This window comes from Typopeltis vanoorti, chromosome 1 (genome assembly GCF_054136105.1).
Source record: "Typopeltis vanoorti isolate ZY-2024b chromosome 1, IOZ_Tvanoo_1.0, whole genome shotgun sequence".
Classification (NCBI taxonomy): Eukaryota; Metazoa; Arthropoda; class Arachnida; order Uropygi; family Thelyphonidae; genus Typopeltis; species Typopeltis vanoorti.
In genome coordinates this window covers 135393705-135412837 of record NC_143549.1, presented here as the reverse complement: position 1 = coordinate 135412837, position 19133 = coordinate 135393705, and the positions used below count along the sequence as shown (strand labels likewise).

Genomic DNA, 19133 nt, shown 5'->3' with positions numbered 1-19133 from the left:
ATGTCGCTGGAAAAAATTTTGAGATTTCTACATCCCCCGAAACCACCTCATCATCTTTTAAAAAAAACCAGGTGTTTACAAAATTTATTGTTCTTGCAGCATCTGCCACGTAGGACAGACAGGAAGATCTTGGGAAATTCACATGAACAAACACCAAAAGGATGTGCAAAACAGAAGAGAACACAAATCATAGGAAAAAGACCTGGAGTAAGACCAAGATCTAGGTGAAAGGTTTTAAATGTATATCACCATAGCTAAGATTTTTTTTTTTTTTTTGTATTTTTTTAAATTTATTTTTTACATAGTTTGAAAACTTTACTCTAGAAACAAAACATGGAACTACTTTTTCAAACTACTTCAGGCCCTCAGTAAGCTGGGCAACAAAATTTATCTCCCACCTATGACATTCTCAAACATTAATGTCCACAGTGGGATTCAAACTTTCAGCCTGTTGGTTAGAGAAAAGTAAGTATGCTGACTACTTAACTAACCAATCTGGCGATTCTGAAATGCATTTGTTAAAACTGAAATATTAGTACAGTTTAATTATAAATTGTAATTTTTTTTTCCTATCATATTAAACTGTGTTTAGTGACCATTTATATTGATGTCCGTAATCTACCAGTTGTTAATAAAAGATAAACTGAATTGTGAGGATGAAGATTTTTGGAAACATAAGAAAGAAATCTAGTAGATCTGAAATGTATGAACAGGTATTGAATTTTATTCAGCTATGTATGGAAATAATTTTTTCCCCCCCTTTATTTTAGGAAATGGAAAAACATCCTTTATTCATGACAAAATCAGTTGATAGTGAACTTCCACCCTTGCTTGAAGCACTGCAACAGTTGAAATATGACCCAGAAGAAAATAGTGCCAAAGGTCAGGTGAAAGGGAACATTTCTTTTATCTTCTGTGTTTTTGTTTTTAAATAGATTTGAAGCTGCAGCATTAAATGAGTTACCTGGCTTTCCATCTATTTACACTCAGCAGTAGATCAGTAGATCATAAATAGATACTAATATATATAATAGGAAGGTAGTAGGTCAAAGGAAGTAACAAATAATTAAAGAGTAGCATTACATGAAGATTCTAATTATAAAAGCTGTGGTAGATGAGAGGGTGCACAAGGTTTGTTTATTGGGAGGGAGGATGAATAGGGATTGATGCCCTGAATATGAGAAGTAAGTATGTGAGAGAATTAGTGATAGTAGTAGGAATGAATGATTTGCTTGGGTGAAGGGAGAATGCGAGGATGAATGTCAGGAGATTATCTAGAAGAGTGAAAGATAACAGTGTGGAAGATGAGTAGTTAGTATGTTGTCTGGTTATGACAACATTGAATTGAGGCAGAGAGCAGAGATTATAAATGGTATGTTAGTAGAAATGTGCGAAAAGAAAGGAGTGCACCTTGTGAATGCATGAGATGAGTCTGAGGGATGAATGGAACTGCGATGGACTGTATTTGAATAGTTTTGGTGTGAGTCATTTGGAATGGTTGCAACTGGAAGGAATTGAAAGCAAGTGATATGTAAGGGGTATCAGCAAGTGTCTTAAGTGACGTAAATGATCAGGAGAGTGGACCGGGGGTTGTAAGTTGTACAGGGAAATGAGTGGAGGGGATGAAGGGATGTCAATGTGATACAGTACGGAGAGTGGATTCTAAAAGAAGCAATGAATACAAATGTGGGGATTGTCAGATAGAATGAGATGACCTGTGGTGCATGAGAAGTAGTTCAGTATGGAGAGTATGTGGGACAAAGGGTAAAGGTAAACAGACAGAAGCAGGTGAGGAGAAGTCACAGATGAGATGTGCATGGATAGGATTGGCTAAATGAATTGCTTGAATGCCAAGAGTCAGAAATAAGAGAGAGATGAAATTGTTGTGTTGAGTGAATTTTTTTCACTCTCAAATAGTTGGAATAAGTGAAACATGGTTGGATGAGAATGACATCCTGACAGGAATAGAAATGGGAGGATACATTGTTTTTCTCGAGGATAGGAGGACAAGATGAGAGGAAGCGCTGCTGCTGATGATAGTAGGGGAATTATATATGTACGAAGTTGTGATAAGAGTGAAATAGTGGCAGTGGTTTTGAAGCAGTATGGTGTGAGGTGGAGGTTAATAGGATGAGATATTTAGTTGGGTGTTGCTATAGGCCAGGGAATGTTGAGGGCAGAGACAAAGAAATATATAGCCAACTTGGCTTAATGAGCAAGAGAAGGATGATCATTATGGGTGATTTTAATTATGGCAATATTGATTAGAATGAAGCAATAGCATCAGGGTATAAGGAGAATGAATTTCTTGAGTCTTTAAGGGACAACTATCTTGGGCAACATGTAATGAAGGTTACAAGTCTTATCTTGCAACCTTCATTATCTGATCACATCATCAGAATATGTGCTTGTGAATGGAGTGTGTAATCTTCTTCAGGCATTTGGTCAAGCCCGTGATTATAAAAAGCTTGATAGACACCTAGGAGCTATAGCTCCTAGGTGTCTATAACATGGAAAGGGGAGCTGAATGAAAAGAAAATAGGTGCTGCACTTGGCATTGTGTATTCCAGAAGTGAAGAGGCTAAATAAAGTAGAAATAAAATAGGTGAATGAAAGGATTTAGCCTGAAATCTTGAGGAAGAAGAAGAAGAAAAAGCAGGCACTGTGGAGGGAACACAAGTTGAATTTTGGTAATAATCAGTTGCATGAAGAGTACAAAGAGTAGACTGTGAAGGCGACTTGGTTAGTAAGAATAGCAAAAGTGCAATATGAGCAGAAATTAGTCATTCAGATCCAAGAAAAACTTAGTGAGTTCTGTCGATATGTGGCAAGTAGAAGAAAGAATAACTATGGTAGGATGATGTTAGTTATTGACAATGATAGAGTGGTAACTGATGCAGAGGATATAGTCAAAGTATTCAATGAGCAATTTATCAGAGTATTTCATCCTTGTGAAGGTAATATCATGAGAAGCTGAAGCATAGAGGTAGTGGTGGAGGAGGAATTGATAGTGAGTGAGCAGGAGGTATGTGAGGAATTAAGTTAACTTGATGTTAATAAGGCAGTAAAGCTTGAAAACATATCATGGTATGTTGGGAAGGAATGGTCTGTTGAATTAACGGCACCCTTAACACACCTGTTTAACATGAGACTTGCAATAGAGAAAGTCCTAAAGGAGTGGAAAGTGGGAAATATTGTTCCACTTCACAAAGGGATGGGGTGGGGAATAAAGCTATAAATTATAGGCCAATCTCTTTGTCTGCAATTATAGTTAAGATACTGGAGAAGTTGGTGAGGGCCAGGATTCAGAATTGGATTCATAATCGTAGTATTCTCTATGATGGTTAACATCAGTTTGTTTGGGGAGGGGGGGGTCATGTTTTAGCAGTCTCCTAATGTGCTACAACAATTTGACCAATTCATTGGATAGGGATGATGCATATACAGTGGAAAAATTTATATTCTTCAAAGACTTTTGATAAATTGCCACATAACATACTGGTAACTAAATTGAAACGGATTGATTGGCTAAGAGAGTTGGATAAGTAATTGGTTGTCAGATAGGTATCATTGGGATTGTGTATGAGGGAGTGGTATCTCCCTCATACACAAAGTTGGAAAGAACTATGAGGAGCAGAGCTGATGTGACTTTTGCAGGATGATCTTAGTAGACTTTGCGAGCAGAGCTCTTGGTTTAATGTTGCAAAGTGCATTGCCTCAAAATTTAGTAGGCAAGGTTGCATTGTGAGGGTATACAATTAATAGAGAAATTTTGAAAAAAAGTGGAAGCAGTGAGAGATCTGAGAGTGATATTGGACAGAGACTGAAAATTTAGCGGTTTCATTGTTAAAACTATAAGAACATTACAGTGGATTATGGCAATGATTGAAGGACATTGATATGAAACAAAGAGGTTATGGTTCTCTTGTATAAGGCGTTGATCAGGTTGCATATGGACTACTGTGTGCAGATGTGGTTAATGCGGAAACTGTGACTGGTTTAACGCACAATTCAACGATCTTTTTTGCGTGAGAGTGTGGACCTCCCATGATGAGCTGTTTGATGGAGGTCTGATGCTAGTAATAATAATGGAAACAAAAACATCACTATCAAATTGACTCTGGTATTTTCTTAATTAAAAGAGCATCAACTGCACTGCAATAGCAAACATTGTGGTTAAAGTTTTATTTTATTATTACAATAAGTATATAATTAGTGTGTAGAGGCTTAAGTGCTGTGAGGACATCATGTTGGAGGCTTAATGGATTGTATACAGCACTGTATACAATGTATACACTGTAAAAATGCAACCAAATCTTAATAAATATGGCTGCATTAAGCTTCCTAAGATTTGGGAAACACTTATCATCAGAGATCTCACCTTACATTCTAGGCCACCTACAGCCGTCCTTAGAGGGCACTCCACCTAGATAGGACTTTAGTCACCCACGTGGTTGGGCTTAGTATTGTGTGGTATTTGTGTATATGTAACATTAGTTTTTTTGTAATCCCTGAAGATGTCTCAGTGACTGAGACGAAATATAGGAAGTATTAAATTCTGTTTTAATCCTTTCTGAGTGCTGAAAACAATCCATTAAACCTCCAACATGAAGTATATTACTGAGATGAGACTCACTAGTATATTTAAAAAAAAAAAACATGCATAGCCAGGTTATGTACATAAATAAGCATTTTTTTAAAGAAAATGTTTTGAGTTAGATATAATAGCAATAATGTTTCTCTAATTCAGTCATATGTTTCTGCATTCCAAGTGCAATGCATCACAGTTATTAACATCAAAATGACATCATCAGCCAACATCTAAATATCTTCTGTAAGTAAACATGAAATATCATTAACAAATAAGTTGAACAGTAGTGGACAGTTCCTTTGGTGCCTCTGTTGGATATAACTGGTGCTTTCCCCATAATACATAACATTGTTTGTACAAAGTTATGTATTGTGTGGGTTGCACAATACATAGTATTATTTATATTCATGCCACCAGTCTTCTATCTATCTGAGTAGTATATATATAATATATATATAATTACACACACACATGCATGTTGTTCTCTAAATATATTATCAATATTTTGTGTATTTATGCTCTGCAGTTACACGTCTTGTAACCCAGATGAGCTCATGCTCTTGGGTTTTACATAGGATATCATTATTTTACAAGTTTATCATTTTGAAAGAAAATTTAAATGAAGGAGATGTGATGTAATTATATGCAAATGATAATGTAATGATAACTCAATTAATGAAACTCCATTATCCTCCCACATCTTCCTCAGTTAATTAGCATTAATTTTCTACTGGCAGTCCTGTGAAATACCTTTACAAAGTTCAAAAATTCTGCCAAAGTCCAAATATATTGGTTACTCCCCCTATCCAATACATTTGTCACATTTTCATTCATGTAAGTAGTTTACAGAAGCAAGACTATCCTGTTACAAACCCATCTTGCCCATTAAAATCCTCTCTCTTTATGTCAGTCCTGTGTTTTCCTAATCAATCTCACTGAATGTTAACTACAACAGCAGATATATAGACTGGTCTATAATTGAAACGGTAACTGCAGAAAGGGGACATGTTCTTTTTTTTCTTGCCAACTTTACAGGAACAACCCAAAACTTTATACAAGTTAATTTATTGCAAATTCTTCATTTTTGAACTACTGCACTTCAGTAATTTTCTAGAGCTTAATATCTTTATAATCCATTGTTCTCAAAATCTGTGGTATTGATCAGATTTCATCAGTAGTAAGAGATTTCATTAAAGCCATTTTCGAAAATAATGGGCATGTTCCCTTTCTGCAGTTAGCGATTCAATGGAAACATCTATAAACATAAAAAAGGTGGCACTATATAGATAGTGCCATTTTCAAAAATATTGGTCATGTTCCCTTTCTGCAGTTAGCGATTCAATTGAAAACATCTATAAATATAAAAAAGGGGCACTATATAAATAGTACCACCTTTTGTGGTAATTTGGAGTTACTTCCCCTTTGAAAACAGCAGTGAGATATTTCTTTGAATCTTCATGCAAACCACCAATCAAGGAATTAACTTATTAAATTTATTACATAAGATGTTATCTCTGGTTGAAAATAAAACTTCTTTAATAAATTTCTTGGCCGTTACCCATGATCAAATAACTTGACAGTGAATGAGATGTTTTAAAATGAATGGGGAGGGAGATGACAGGTTCAGCTATTCAAGCCACCTCAGAAAAGTTTCATGTCTGGTCTCTAAAGCAGGGTTTCTGGACCAGGTAAATTACTAACATGTTATTATTATATGGGCAACTCTATGGAGTCTTTAGTCTCATTGAGGATGATCCTAAACTTATGTCAAGCACTATCCAACATTTGTGCAATATCTATTATACTTTGCTTTGAATTCATTCATCACTCTCCAAGCAAGAAATCCTCACATCCCTACTAACTACACTCTTGCTCAATTTCCAAGGATCACCAGACCTGTTCTGAAAAATTTCCTCTATAAACCACAAACCTTCTACTTGTCTTCATAAGGGGTGTTCTGTAAACCAGATACCATCTTTGACACTTGCCTCTCAATCCTCACTTCCTCATCCCTAAAAACTCAGATGACCAGATCTGTGCACAGTAGTCAAGATGGTCTTACCAAAGCCCTATAAAGAGGTATAATAACTTGCTTGTCAGAGTGTTCTTCAGCAACCAAGCAATCCGATGAACTTTTTAGCCACTTTTGCATCCATCTCCATGTGCTGCAGTTTATTAGTTAGAATTCCATCAAAAGTCCTTGCAAAGTCCAGCAGTATCACTGCAAACCCATTACCTATATACAGTTCAGCTGTCACTATATTATAAAACATGAACAAGTTACTGAGGCTCGACCTACCTTTCACAAAACTATGTGGCCCCACTCATATGGTATCCTATTTCTATCTATCCATTCCTGTATTTTGCTTTTGACCAACTTCTCCAGTACCTTGACTACTATTCCTGTTATGCTGATTGGTTGATAATTTGCTACCTCAGTCTTGGTGACTCCTTTATACGATGAAACTATTTTCCCCTCTTTCCATCCCTTTGACCAACCTAGAGCTGAGACTTAAACAATGTGGTCAAAGGCACTGCCAATTCCCTGCACTTTCTCATAAAACTTGAGAAAGTGCAGGGAATTGGCTACTATATTCACATCAAGGTTCTGTTAATACCCTATGCACCTCCAGTTCATTTACTTTTATTTCCTTATAAGCCCTTGCCTCTCATTATTGTAAGATAAACTAATTCACTGTTGATGGGATTCGAACCTGTGCAATGAGATCTCTCTCTGCATTTCAAGTCCATCACCATAACTTAGCTGCAACTGCCCCTAAAAACTTTCATGCATGGCAGTCACATAAGAAAAAAAAAATTACTGGCAGGTGCTGACACACCATTCACAACTACATCCTGTGAAGCTGTTACCAAATCCAGCACTCCAGAATGTTATATTGCTTTCATTATGTTTTTATGTTATCTCCTTCTAGCCCAATGAAATAATTAAACTCTTCATTAGGATCATCTCCTTTACCTTTTTCAGTTAATTTGTTTAAGTATTTCATCATGTACTGCCATTTTTTGCCTCCATCCTAAATTGCAGGAATTTCTTTGTTGTGATTAAGCATACTGAAAAGTTCTCAGCCTAACAATGAAGAAACAAATTTATAATTTCAAAATTATTTTTATTTTTCAACATAATCTCCCTTAAGACTAATGCATGTATTCCAGCAATGCTCCAGCTCCATTATCCCATCCCTGCAGTGGTTCTCAGTAAGATCTGTAAAATACCCCTCTACAGCTGATCACCTCTTGATTCGATCTAAAACACCTTTGTAGGCAGGTGCATTGTCCTGATGAGAGATGATTTTTTTCTTCTGCAAGCCAGTTATTTTCTCATGAATTTTTTCATCTAGTCTGGTTAAAAGATCGGAATAATATTCCCCAGTTATTGTTTTACCCTTTTCAAGATAATTAATAAACAAAATGCTTTTAGCATCCCAAAACATTGATGTCATGACCTTTCCTGGTGATTGAACTGACTTTGTCTTCTTTGGTCTGAACAACCAGCTTCTGTCCACTGTTTTGACTGCTGTTTGGATTCTGAACAGTGCTTGGATTCTCCAAGCACTGTTCAGAGATTTTTATGCAAGCACAGCACCCAAAGCTTTTTCATTTGCAATTCTTCATGCAAAATATATGCTACATGTTCTTTTGAAATGCCTATAATCTTAGCAATTTCACACACTTTGACTTGCCTGTCATCCAATACCATATCGTGCACTTGATCAATGATTTCTGGTGTTGTTACACTTCTTGGACGTCCTTCACATGGATCATCTTTAAGGCTGGTACAGCAGCCCATTTCTTAATTGTCGAAAATGAAGGAGAAGAGTGCCCATAAAATTTTATGAACTTCGAATGAATTTCTTTTGCCATTAAACCTTCTTTTACAAAGAATTTTATAACTGCACGATACTCAATTTTATCCATTTCAAGGGATAAGACAACACTTTGCTGATGATGTATAAAACTAATTGATAGAACGACTTGCAATTTCACATGGATGCTATGACAGATGTAGCAATTTAGAAAAAAAAAATCGTTCCGATAGTGTTGCCATCTGTGGTCGAAGCCAAGAACTTTTCAGACCGCCCTTGTATTTTTCTCCATTAACCAAATTTTGCATATGCCCAGAATAACAACTTAGCCCACAAATTTGATCAGTGCCCCAAGTTCTGCACGCTTGTCGCTGATATTCTTTGCATTATTGTACCAACATAACAGTCCATGTAATGTCCCATAATGAATGTGACCACTTCTGCTCTGTTTGAGGTCATTCCTATAAGGAATGACCTCAAATAGAATATTAGTGTATTATATTCTATACAATACCTCCCCTTCCCACTCTGACCATTCACATTTCCCATTCTTTATTCTCATTTATTCTCTCAATTTCCAGCACATTCTGTTACCTTTGTGTTCATCTTCCACATGTGCTTTCAAAATCTGCTTCTCCAGTCCTCAGTTTTTTTCTACTTCTTTACCTTCTCTCGCTCTCTCTCTCTCTTACCCATTCAAGATAATCACTCCTGATGTCTGCCACCACCCCATTCAAATACAATTTATCTCTTTTTTTAAAACAATCCAACTTTCTTTCAAATTTTCTTTATATATTAATGAATTTCACATCTTTAGCTCTCAAAGCTTTCTTGTTCATTCCCTTCATCATCTCTTCTTTCATTCCTCATATCTCATCACTTTCGTAATTGAAAAGTGGTGAGTACACTTAACTACTTTCCCAGTTATGCTGTTATGAATACAAAAAATGTGAACTGCTAACTTTGAGTCAGTTATTAAATCATAATTTATTTTCCTGCTTCGGTAAATGAAAGTAACTAAACATGTGAATAAGAATTTAAAAAAAAAAAAAACCTAACTATAAAATATAATTTTGCATGCCTTTTAGTTTATTTCAATATACCATATGTTTAGTTTAGTTTAGTTTTTAATTTGAAAGCGGGCTGTGTTTCCATTGATCATTTAACCACCGTAAATTTATGTTATGCATTATGGAAAGGGCCATTACCCAGATCAGCTTCAACTTTGAATGAAATCTCCTCAGTGGGAGCCAGACCCAGGAAGATACAAATGGTTGAATTAATGAAGAAGCAAATCCCACCTATTCTGGAATTTGTGACTGTTCTAGTTGATTGTTTCCAATATCACAGACATGCATTGTCATGTTTGAGGATGACACTTTCAACTCCACAGATGTATCCATATCGCAGTTGCTTGAGCATCTGAACATGGAAAGTTGTATTAATGGTCCCCCCCCCCTCTTTAGAAAAATCAGACTACATAATGAGACTATCTTCTCGAGATGTGACATTATAAACTGAAATGTTGTTCTGGCTTTCTTGTTTGGAGAATTGATGCTATGTCATTTCATGCTCTGCTGTTTGTCTTTAGAAGCAAATTGGTAGAACTAAATTATACTTGACAAGAAATTATATTCTTGTTTAATCCTTTATCCAAGTGTTAACAAACAAAGTTTGCATGTGAAGTATCTTCACAACTTCTATTATAGAGGATGATGACTATACGTCAGTTGCCTTAGAGATGGAAAAGAAGTGAAAGAGTTAAGTACCCCATCATGCAAAGCACAATTCCTTTAGAACATTTATGTTATGCATTATGGAAAGGGCTACTACCCAGACCAATTTCAACCTCTGTTGATATCTCATCAGTGGGAGTCAGACCTGGGGAGATACAAAAGATGGAATTAATGCAGAAATCATATGTTTCAAATATACAAGTAGCAGGAAGGTGAAAAGTGTATCACCTTATTTATCATTAAATTATTCTGGATCAGAGACAGATTTAGAAAGTTTTTTCACTTAGTTACAAAGTGAAAAAACTTGATAAGAAATTACATTCTTGTTTAATCCTTTATCCAAGTGTAAGCAAGCAAAGTTTGCACATGATGTTTACACTAAGCTACTAACTCAAGTCGAAATGTTCAGTGAGAAATCATTCTTGGCAGCAGATCATTGAAGCAATTGCAGACACATCATGCATGTCCTTTCTTTTGTTTGCATGTCAGTAAGCAAGGAACCCAGTATAAGCAAATTTGTAGTAATCTGTCATCATCTCCTGCATGCCATGGTGTCCTACGTTAAGGTAGATTTGAATTCTAGTTACTGTTGTCTGTTGATCTGCTTAGATGACTGTCTAGTTTCTGCACATTACATTCTGTCATGGCAGTTACTGGTCAGCCTGCACAAGGCTTATTAACTGTGTGTGTATATCCATCTTTAAAATGTTTCATCCACCTTCTTATACTGTTTTTGCAGACATATACATGAACTCAACATAGTCACCCATAGACATCTGAAGCAGAATTGTGCTTTCTCTTTACCAGAAATTCAATCACAACCTTTTTTTTCCAGCAGTGGTATTGGTAGCCATTTTGCTGCAGGGAATAGTAAGGATATCAGTACACATATGTTGGACTTCTGGTTTAGAAGTCCAGCATGTATGTATTGAGCTCAAGAGATATATAATTGGAATGTACCATTGCTTTTGCTCTGTTCTTTGTAGTTATTTCTGAATAGCTATACTAACAACATTCAGTATGCTAACACTAGAACCATCACAGAAATTATGAATTACTTTTAATTGTGTAAGTGATTAAAAATTGTGCAACTAATTTTTAAGTCTAAAAAATCATATATAATGAACATCATATCATCGTCATCATCAAATTCCTGATATATACCCTCAAGGGGTGTACAAGGTATGATAGTATTGTTGCTGTTAATTGCACTATGAAGGCAATCATTTGTTATATATTTAAGAAATATAATAAATATGTGTATATGTACTTTTTTATTTCAGAATTGGCACAAACTTATAAAGAAGATGGAAATGAAAATTTCCGACTGAAAAAATATAGATGGGCAGTAGCATCATATACAGAAGGTCTAAAACAGAAGTGTGAGGATATAGAACTAAATGTTCAATTATATACTAACAGAGCTGCAGCTCATTTCTTTTTAGGTAAATGAATTTGGTTATTTAAGTTTTTTAAGCTATTTCCAAATAAACAGTAGTTAGCACACAAATAAAAACAAATCATTTAAATAATAAAGGAAATATCTTTTGTTTGAGAAGTTGGAATGAATTTTACTTTTTGAAATATTTTTGTCTGTTATTTAATTAATCAATATTTTCATTGTGAATATATCATTATTAATAATGTGTGCTATGGATGACATTGAGAGTTTGATTAGCAAATACCTGACAGTTGTATATTGTCAGGTATTCACTTTTGATAGAAATAGTAACATCATTTATTATTAGTATCCATAGTTATTAGTCAGCCTTTGCCATATCCAAGTATATGGTGGTAAACTGGCATACTACACTGGTGTCTGAAACCAAAGAATGAACATTTTGAAGATTATAACTGCATATTCAGACAGATCAGCTTGTGGCAATTTGTATAACTGAAATTCAAATAGAAAGTGAGTACACATTCAGATTTTCGAATTGCACACAAAGGGGTCACCATGGTAGCACTCAACAGGATCAAGGCAAAAGGCTACACTAAGCAAATTGTGTTTGAAGGAAGCTCTTTTTGTGAAGGAATAAAGTTGTCTTGTAATGTCTCTCAAAGACATCATCTAGATGATTTCATGCAGGGAAGAATTACTGGAAAGCTTGAAGAAGGCTGCAGAATTACTGATATTGCTAGAGAGTTAAGACATAGGCATTGTATCCAGGCTTTGGGCAGGATTTCAAACCAGTGGATTTCAAACGTGTTCCACACATTTGCTAAGAAGGTCACCCTCATTTTAGCATGAAGCATGACAACAGATTTTTGGTTATAACAGCAAAATGTAATCAATGTACCACAGCATATGAGGCCTCTCAGTCGTGTAAAAGTAATTACTAAAATAAAGAGCCAAAAGGCTTCAGTTCAGCAATGCAAAATTATATAATCAAAGTGGATATTAGATCCAGCATTATTTCAAAGCCAAATGTAGAAACTATGAACGTTTCATAAGGTAAGTTGACCAGAGAGCTTATGGGAATACATTCCCTGGCATTCACATGTTGCCTCAGTTTGGACTACTTAGAAGACATAGGCGCTACTTTCCCACCATTTGAGAGTTCGCTTACAAAAAATACATTCCTCTGACATTTCAAGTTCCTTAGTACAATGAGAGTTTTTGCTCTCTTAATGTTTCTGTCTGGTTTCTGAGGAGAACCAACCAGTTCGAACAGCTGTCAGGCCAGTGAGACCTTATCAAAATGGACTAATAAAAGGTGAATATATAGATGCTTAGGCAGTGCCATGTCTTCTAAGTAGTCTGAACTGAGGCACTCCTTGAATGCCAGGGAGTGTATTCCTGTAAGCTCTCTTGTCAACTTACCTTATGAAACTTTCATAGTTTCTACATTTGGCTTTGAAATAATGCTGGATCTAATATCCACTTTGCTTGTATAATTTTGCATCGCTGAAGCCTTTTGGCTCCTTATTTTAGTAATTAATATACAAATTGAACAACAGTAGTCCCAAACTGACCCCTGGGCACCCCACTAGTGACCTTCCTCTTTTGGATACTGCATTGCCATATACAACTTTCTGATACCTATCTGGCAGCCAGTCAGTCCAACTTAGAAGTCTGTTATCCATTTCTGTCTGTTTCAGTTTATTTACCAGCTTGTCATGTGGCAGTCTATCAAAAGCTTTTGCAAAATCCAAGTACACCACTGTATATGCTTCTCCCCTGTCCAAGGTGTTTGTCACCTTGTTATAGTACATAAGTAAGTTAATAAAACATGATCTCTCTTTAACAAACCCATGCTAATAATCACAGAGAATATTACTGTTATCAACCCATTTCTGTAATATAATTCAGAAATATATCAAAATATATCCTACACGTTCTTTTGAAATGCCTATAGTCTTAGCAATTTCACGCACTTTGACTCGCTGGTCATTCAATACCATATTGTGCACTTGATCAGTGATTTCTGGTGTTGTTACACTTTCTGGACATCCCTTACGTGGATCATCCTTAAGGCTGGTATGGCCACGTTTAAACTCGGCAGCCCATTTCTTAATTGTTGAAAATGAAGGAGAGGAGTGCCCATAAACTTTTATGAACTTCGAATGAATTTCTTTTGCCGTTAAACCTTCTTTTACAAAGAATTTTATAATCGCACAGTACTCAATTATCCATTTCAAGGAATACAGACAACACTTTTGCTTCAGACAGCTGTATAAAACAAACTACTTGATATAATGACTTGCAGTTTCACTTGGATTCTTATGACAGATGTACCAACTTAGAAAAAAAAATGTGCTGATAGTGTTGCCATCTATGGTTGAGATCGAGAACTTTTCAGACCACCCTTATATGCTGAACTACAAATCTGGAAGTTATGATGAACCCAACAGAATACTATCCATGGTCCCATGCTATTAGTTATTGATTGGGAGAGATATCAACGGTGCATGGGAAGCTTTGGAATGATGCAGTATCTGAATGTGCACCAAGAGTTCAAAGAACAAATAGAATGTGAATAAATGGATGTGCAATCTCATTAAACAAGCAAGCCATAGGAAGAAGATGAGATGGAAGGAATATATTAAGAATAAGGGTGAGAGGAGTTATGAAATATATAAAGCTCAGTCCAGACAAGTTGCAAGTATTGTATATGGAAAGCTAATTTGGAATATGAAAAGAAATTGGCTGTACAGGCTAAAGGCAACTCAAAAGACTTCTATCATTATGTGGCAAGTAAAAGAAAGAAAGAATGATTGTGAAAGAATAATGTTACTGAATGCAGACAGTACCCTAGTATTAGAAGCAGTTGATGTAGTTCAAATAATACGTGCTTGCTTCACCAAGGTCAACCTGGTGTATGTAACATAGTGTACAATGCTACCTCTAAAATTGAATGAAGAGATAGAGGTGCATGAAAAGGAGGTTCTAGAGCTTACATAACCTGGATAGGAATTCAGCAATTGGGACAGATGAGATATCACATGTACTAAAGCAGTACTTCCCAAACTGTGGGCTGCAGTCCCCTTGGGGCTGTAAGTTTTGTTGGGGGAGGGGGGCTGTGAAATAATGAAAAGAAATTTGAAATGTTTTAAGACTAAGTAGTTCTTTTTTTTTTAATCTTAAAAGAAGCATATTTAATTTTTATTATTTATTATTTCTTTTTTGTTATTTTTTTATATTTTAATGGAAAAAAATCACACATTAGTATTGGTTCACAAATTTTTCTTCCTGCATATTTCAGCACTTAATGAATATTAGTAAATATATGCTTATTCGTATTGATAAGAAACTCAAAATCTTGAATGTAAATTGTATTGAATATAAATACAATAAATATTATAATAATATATGTCTGTATTACGATTTTTTTTTTTTTTGATTGGGGGTCATGAAATATTTTAATTTTAAAAAAAAAGGGGGGGCTCTACATCCATAAGTTTGGGAAGCACTGTACTAAAGGAATGTTCATCTGAACCAGTTAGGCTCCTGACATGTTTGTATAATTTGAGTCTTAGCTCAGGAAAAATCCTACAGGAATAGAAAGAATGTATGATAATCCCTTTGCATAAGGGTGGTGCAAAGACTGATATGTCTAACTATCAACCTATCAGTATCTCTGAAGTAATTCTAAAGATGTTAGAGAAGTTGGTAAGACAATCAAAATGTACTTTGTAAGGCAGCGTTTCCCAAACTGTGTTCTGTGAAAAATTATCAAAATTAATATGAGCCTGGAATGGTTTTAAATGCTGCAACAAGTTCAAACCTGTTTGAAAATCAGGCGCTCCTCACTTTGCATGTGGATTGTGCTATTAAGTCAAGCACGTGCTGGCCTTGACTCAGCTGCCCCGTGGTTGTCGACACCTCCGAGAGCGAGTGAAGTATGGAGGTATCTATTCTAGGAAACATGGTCACGAGCAAGCTCAATGCGATAAGCTGTGGCCCAGCACAACCTGTAGTGTGTGCTGTCGCATTTTTGTGATGCGATACAGCCTGCTGCAGCAATAGCTTTACATGTGCACTTGAATAGTTTATATTTCAATCCCATATTCTCTAATTTATGCAACAGCCTTTCATGTGGTGTTCTATCAAATGCCTTAGCAAAGTTCAACTGTTTCATAGTATATCTATTCCCTTTATCTAACTCAGCTGTGACTTTAATGTGCGCTTAGCTTTACATTGAATATGAGACCAATGATACTCGACTCTACTCAAGATGTTCCGTTAAAATTTCAGGATTTGTGAAGTGTTCCGTCGTAGGAAAAGTTTGAGAAACCCTCTTGTAAGAACTGCATGGGCAATTTATGCATATTTTATAATAATGTCACAGCTGAGTTAGATAAAGGAAATAGATACACTATAAAACTGTTGGACTTTGCTAAGGCATTTGATAGAATACGACATGAAAGGCTGTTGCATAAATTAGAGAATATGGGATTGGAATATAAACTATTCACTGGAATAAGTGGGTGGCTGATGGACATGTATCAGTAAGTGGTATATGGAGGTGTGGATCAGCCAGATTTCAGGTGACCATTGGTGTGCCCCAGGGATCAGTCCTTGGACTATTGTTGTTTAATCTATACATTAATGATATTGGAAAGGGGCTGACAGATCTTGAGTTGTTTGCTGATAATGTAAGATAGGCAGGAAGTTTTGTACTTTGATGTGATATGATATACAACAGCATGTTATGTTGGTGGGATTATGCTTGGAGTAACTGATGAGGTTCGAGATCTTGGAGTTATAGTGGATAGAAAGTTGAAGTCCAAAGGTCACATAACAAAAATTGCAAATACAACTCAGAGGATAATTGTGATGTTGAAATTAATGATTGCATGTAAGAATATGGAGTTCATTTCACCTCTTTACAAGGTCTGAACTACTGTGTGCAGATTTTGTCTCCTGGATTCCAAAGGGATAAAGAAGATGTGAAAAGGCTGCAAAGAAGAGTTACAAAGATGATGTTGGGATTATGGACTATAGATTACAAGGATAGATTGAGTATGTGGACTGCAGACACTGATAGATAGGAAGAAGAGTGGTGATATGATAGAAGTCTATAAAGTTTTAAGAGAGTGTTATAGGATATTGGTTGATAAAATTTTTCATTATATGGAAGGCGGGAAGAGGACATCTGTGGAAGTTAAGTTTCAAGAGCCATGAATGGAACAGTTTGTCTGTTGAAGAAGGGAGTGCATATAGTGTGAATGAGAGCGTGTATTTAAGAAAAGGTATGACAATTGGTGTGGGTGATGTATGGTCTTCCTCGATGAGTCCTTGGAGGTCTAATAATATAATAAAAACATTCTAAGCAAAAAAACAAAAATGGCAGGGGAAAAAAGACGTGGAGTAAGACTTAGATAGAAAAGAGTTGATTTATGAGATCTCTTTAGAAGATTGAAAAATAAGCACTGAACAATCGGAAACTTGAACAGGTTTGAAAACTGTTATCTACACATAGCTAAATGATTAAATGTTGGTTATTAGATATCCTGATTTAATGGAAGACAGCACTGGTAATTCAAGATCACTTTCAAATGCTTGATATATATGCTCAGGAGGTGTACAAGATATTATGTTAGTAGCGCATTTTTCTCCAAATTAATCTGTCATCTATCAGGTTCCCAATATTGTCAGATCTTGTATTTTAGTCTTCTAAGGCAGCGCTTCCCAAACTGTGGGCCGCGGCCCCCTTGGGGCCTTTGGTTTTGTTGAGGGGGGCCATGAAATAATGAAAATAAATGTAACATGTTTTAAGACTAAGTAGATTTTTTTTTATTTTAAAAGAAACGTATTTAGTTTTATTATTTATTATTTCTTTTTTGTTATTTTTTATATTTTAATGGAAAAATTCACACATTGGTGTTGGTTCCCAAATTTTGCTTCCTGTGTATTTCGGCGCTTAATGAATATTAGTAAGTATTGCTTATTCATGTGTTTCATTTCAAAGCAGTGGTTAATTGTATTTACTTCGAATGCTCTCAGGGAAGCTCCAAATCTTCCTGTCCCTTTCATCACGCGTTCGTAATCAGGGACTATTGATATTGACTTTATATACATATCAAAACTCGTTTTATATTATCATTGTCATCCGAGCTAGTTTTCTGTTACCAATAAAAGTTTCGCATATACTTCACCACATGAAAAAAAGCTTAAGCAGGTTCATGTAGGGAGATAGTAACTCGCTTGCAGTGGTAAACAACATGCCCTCCCTAGCAGCAGAGGCAATAAAACAAGTACTTTTATTATGCCAGTGAATAAAGTATGAGGAGTCTGTGTAATATATTTCTCAACAAATAGTGGAATTAGAGACAACTGGGATAAAAACACACTAATTAATGAATCACATGTCCCCCTCATACAGAAACTATGCTGTATAGACTGAAACAAAACCATATGTTGCATGGGCAAACACAGAGTCTAACTAAAAACTATTGTTATTAATTAGATGTGTGTGAGTTCGATTTCCCAAAGCAGCAATAAAATTCAACCGAACGTGTTAAAATTCGTAAAAGTGTTAAAACTAAGTACTATATATATATAATGAATGTTATGGCAGTTTCACATATGGAATTCAGTTAAAAAGAGTTCTCCACATTCCTTGAAAGGCTATGTGGAGGCCTCTCAGTTTATCTATCCTTGACCCTTGAGCAACCTCATAGGCTATGATAAACTATTTAATTTCATCCAATATTTTGGCTAGTTACATGAACATCATCATTGGTTGAAGAAACACTGTTATATATAAGAGAATTTTCTCCATATTGTGGTACTATATACAATTATGACTTCAGTATGTTAAAAATGTGACTCCTATCACAGTTTTTTTTTCCCTTTGGGTATTGCTGTTTGCTAGATTGGTTGAATCCTGCTGTGGCAGAGCAGTGTCCTCTCTCAAATTTTTTGCATCTTCTAGTAACTGCATATGTTTAAATTATGTGCATCCATCAGTGATGTGGCTGAATAGCAGACATCTTCCTTTTAAATTTGTTTTTATATATTGAGGTGTTTCTTTTCTCCCTTACATCAATCCAGAGCACTGTTCACAGACCTATTTTGCATTTCTGACTGTCAAATTGTCTTTTTGATGATCTTGTGGCGGTGTAGAATGGGGGTAGAATCGAAGAACAGTAACACTCTGAATACAAGTGAATAATGAAATGCATCGATTACAATGGAATTGTCTTGACAAATCATTTAAGAAAGTATTTTGTATAGTTAAGAATAACAATTTCTCAATCATTTGAATAGAAAGGTGGCTATTACAATTTAGGATTTAGGTTTGGCCACTGTAGTAGGGCTTCAGTACCTTCTTTGAAGGAATGTTCATTTTTATGAATACTATTATGTAGTAGTGCTATCTCATGGTAAATGTTATTGATTTCTGATTTGTAAGTTATACGGCTTTGATATTCTGAAGCTTGTTTTTTAACTGATTTTCATGTTTAACTAAAAGAAGATAATTTACAGGAACAAGGAAAACTTGGTAACATACCAGGTAACAATAAGAGAGGGAA

General features: G+C 35.5%; 1 protein-coding gene across 2 annotated transcripts in view; it reads left to right on the top strand.

Moving 5' to 3' along the window:
* The window catches only part of Dpit47 (DNA polymerase interacting tpr containing protein of 47kD), a 214895-nt gene that overhangs the window by 25977 nt on the left and 169785 nt on the right, over positions 1-19133 (top strand). For both annotated transcript variants that reach the window (XM_090393941.1, XM_090393935.1), the window contains exons 3-4: positions 771-882; positions 11435-11596. In XM_090393941.1, coding sequence (XP_090250067.1) covers positions 771-882; positions 11435-11596 — 274 coding nt within the window. The remainder of the gene's footprint in view (positions 1-770; positions 883-11434; positions 11597-19133) is intronic.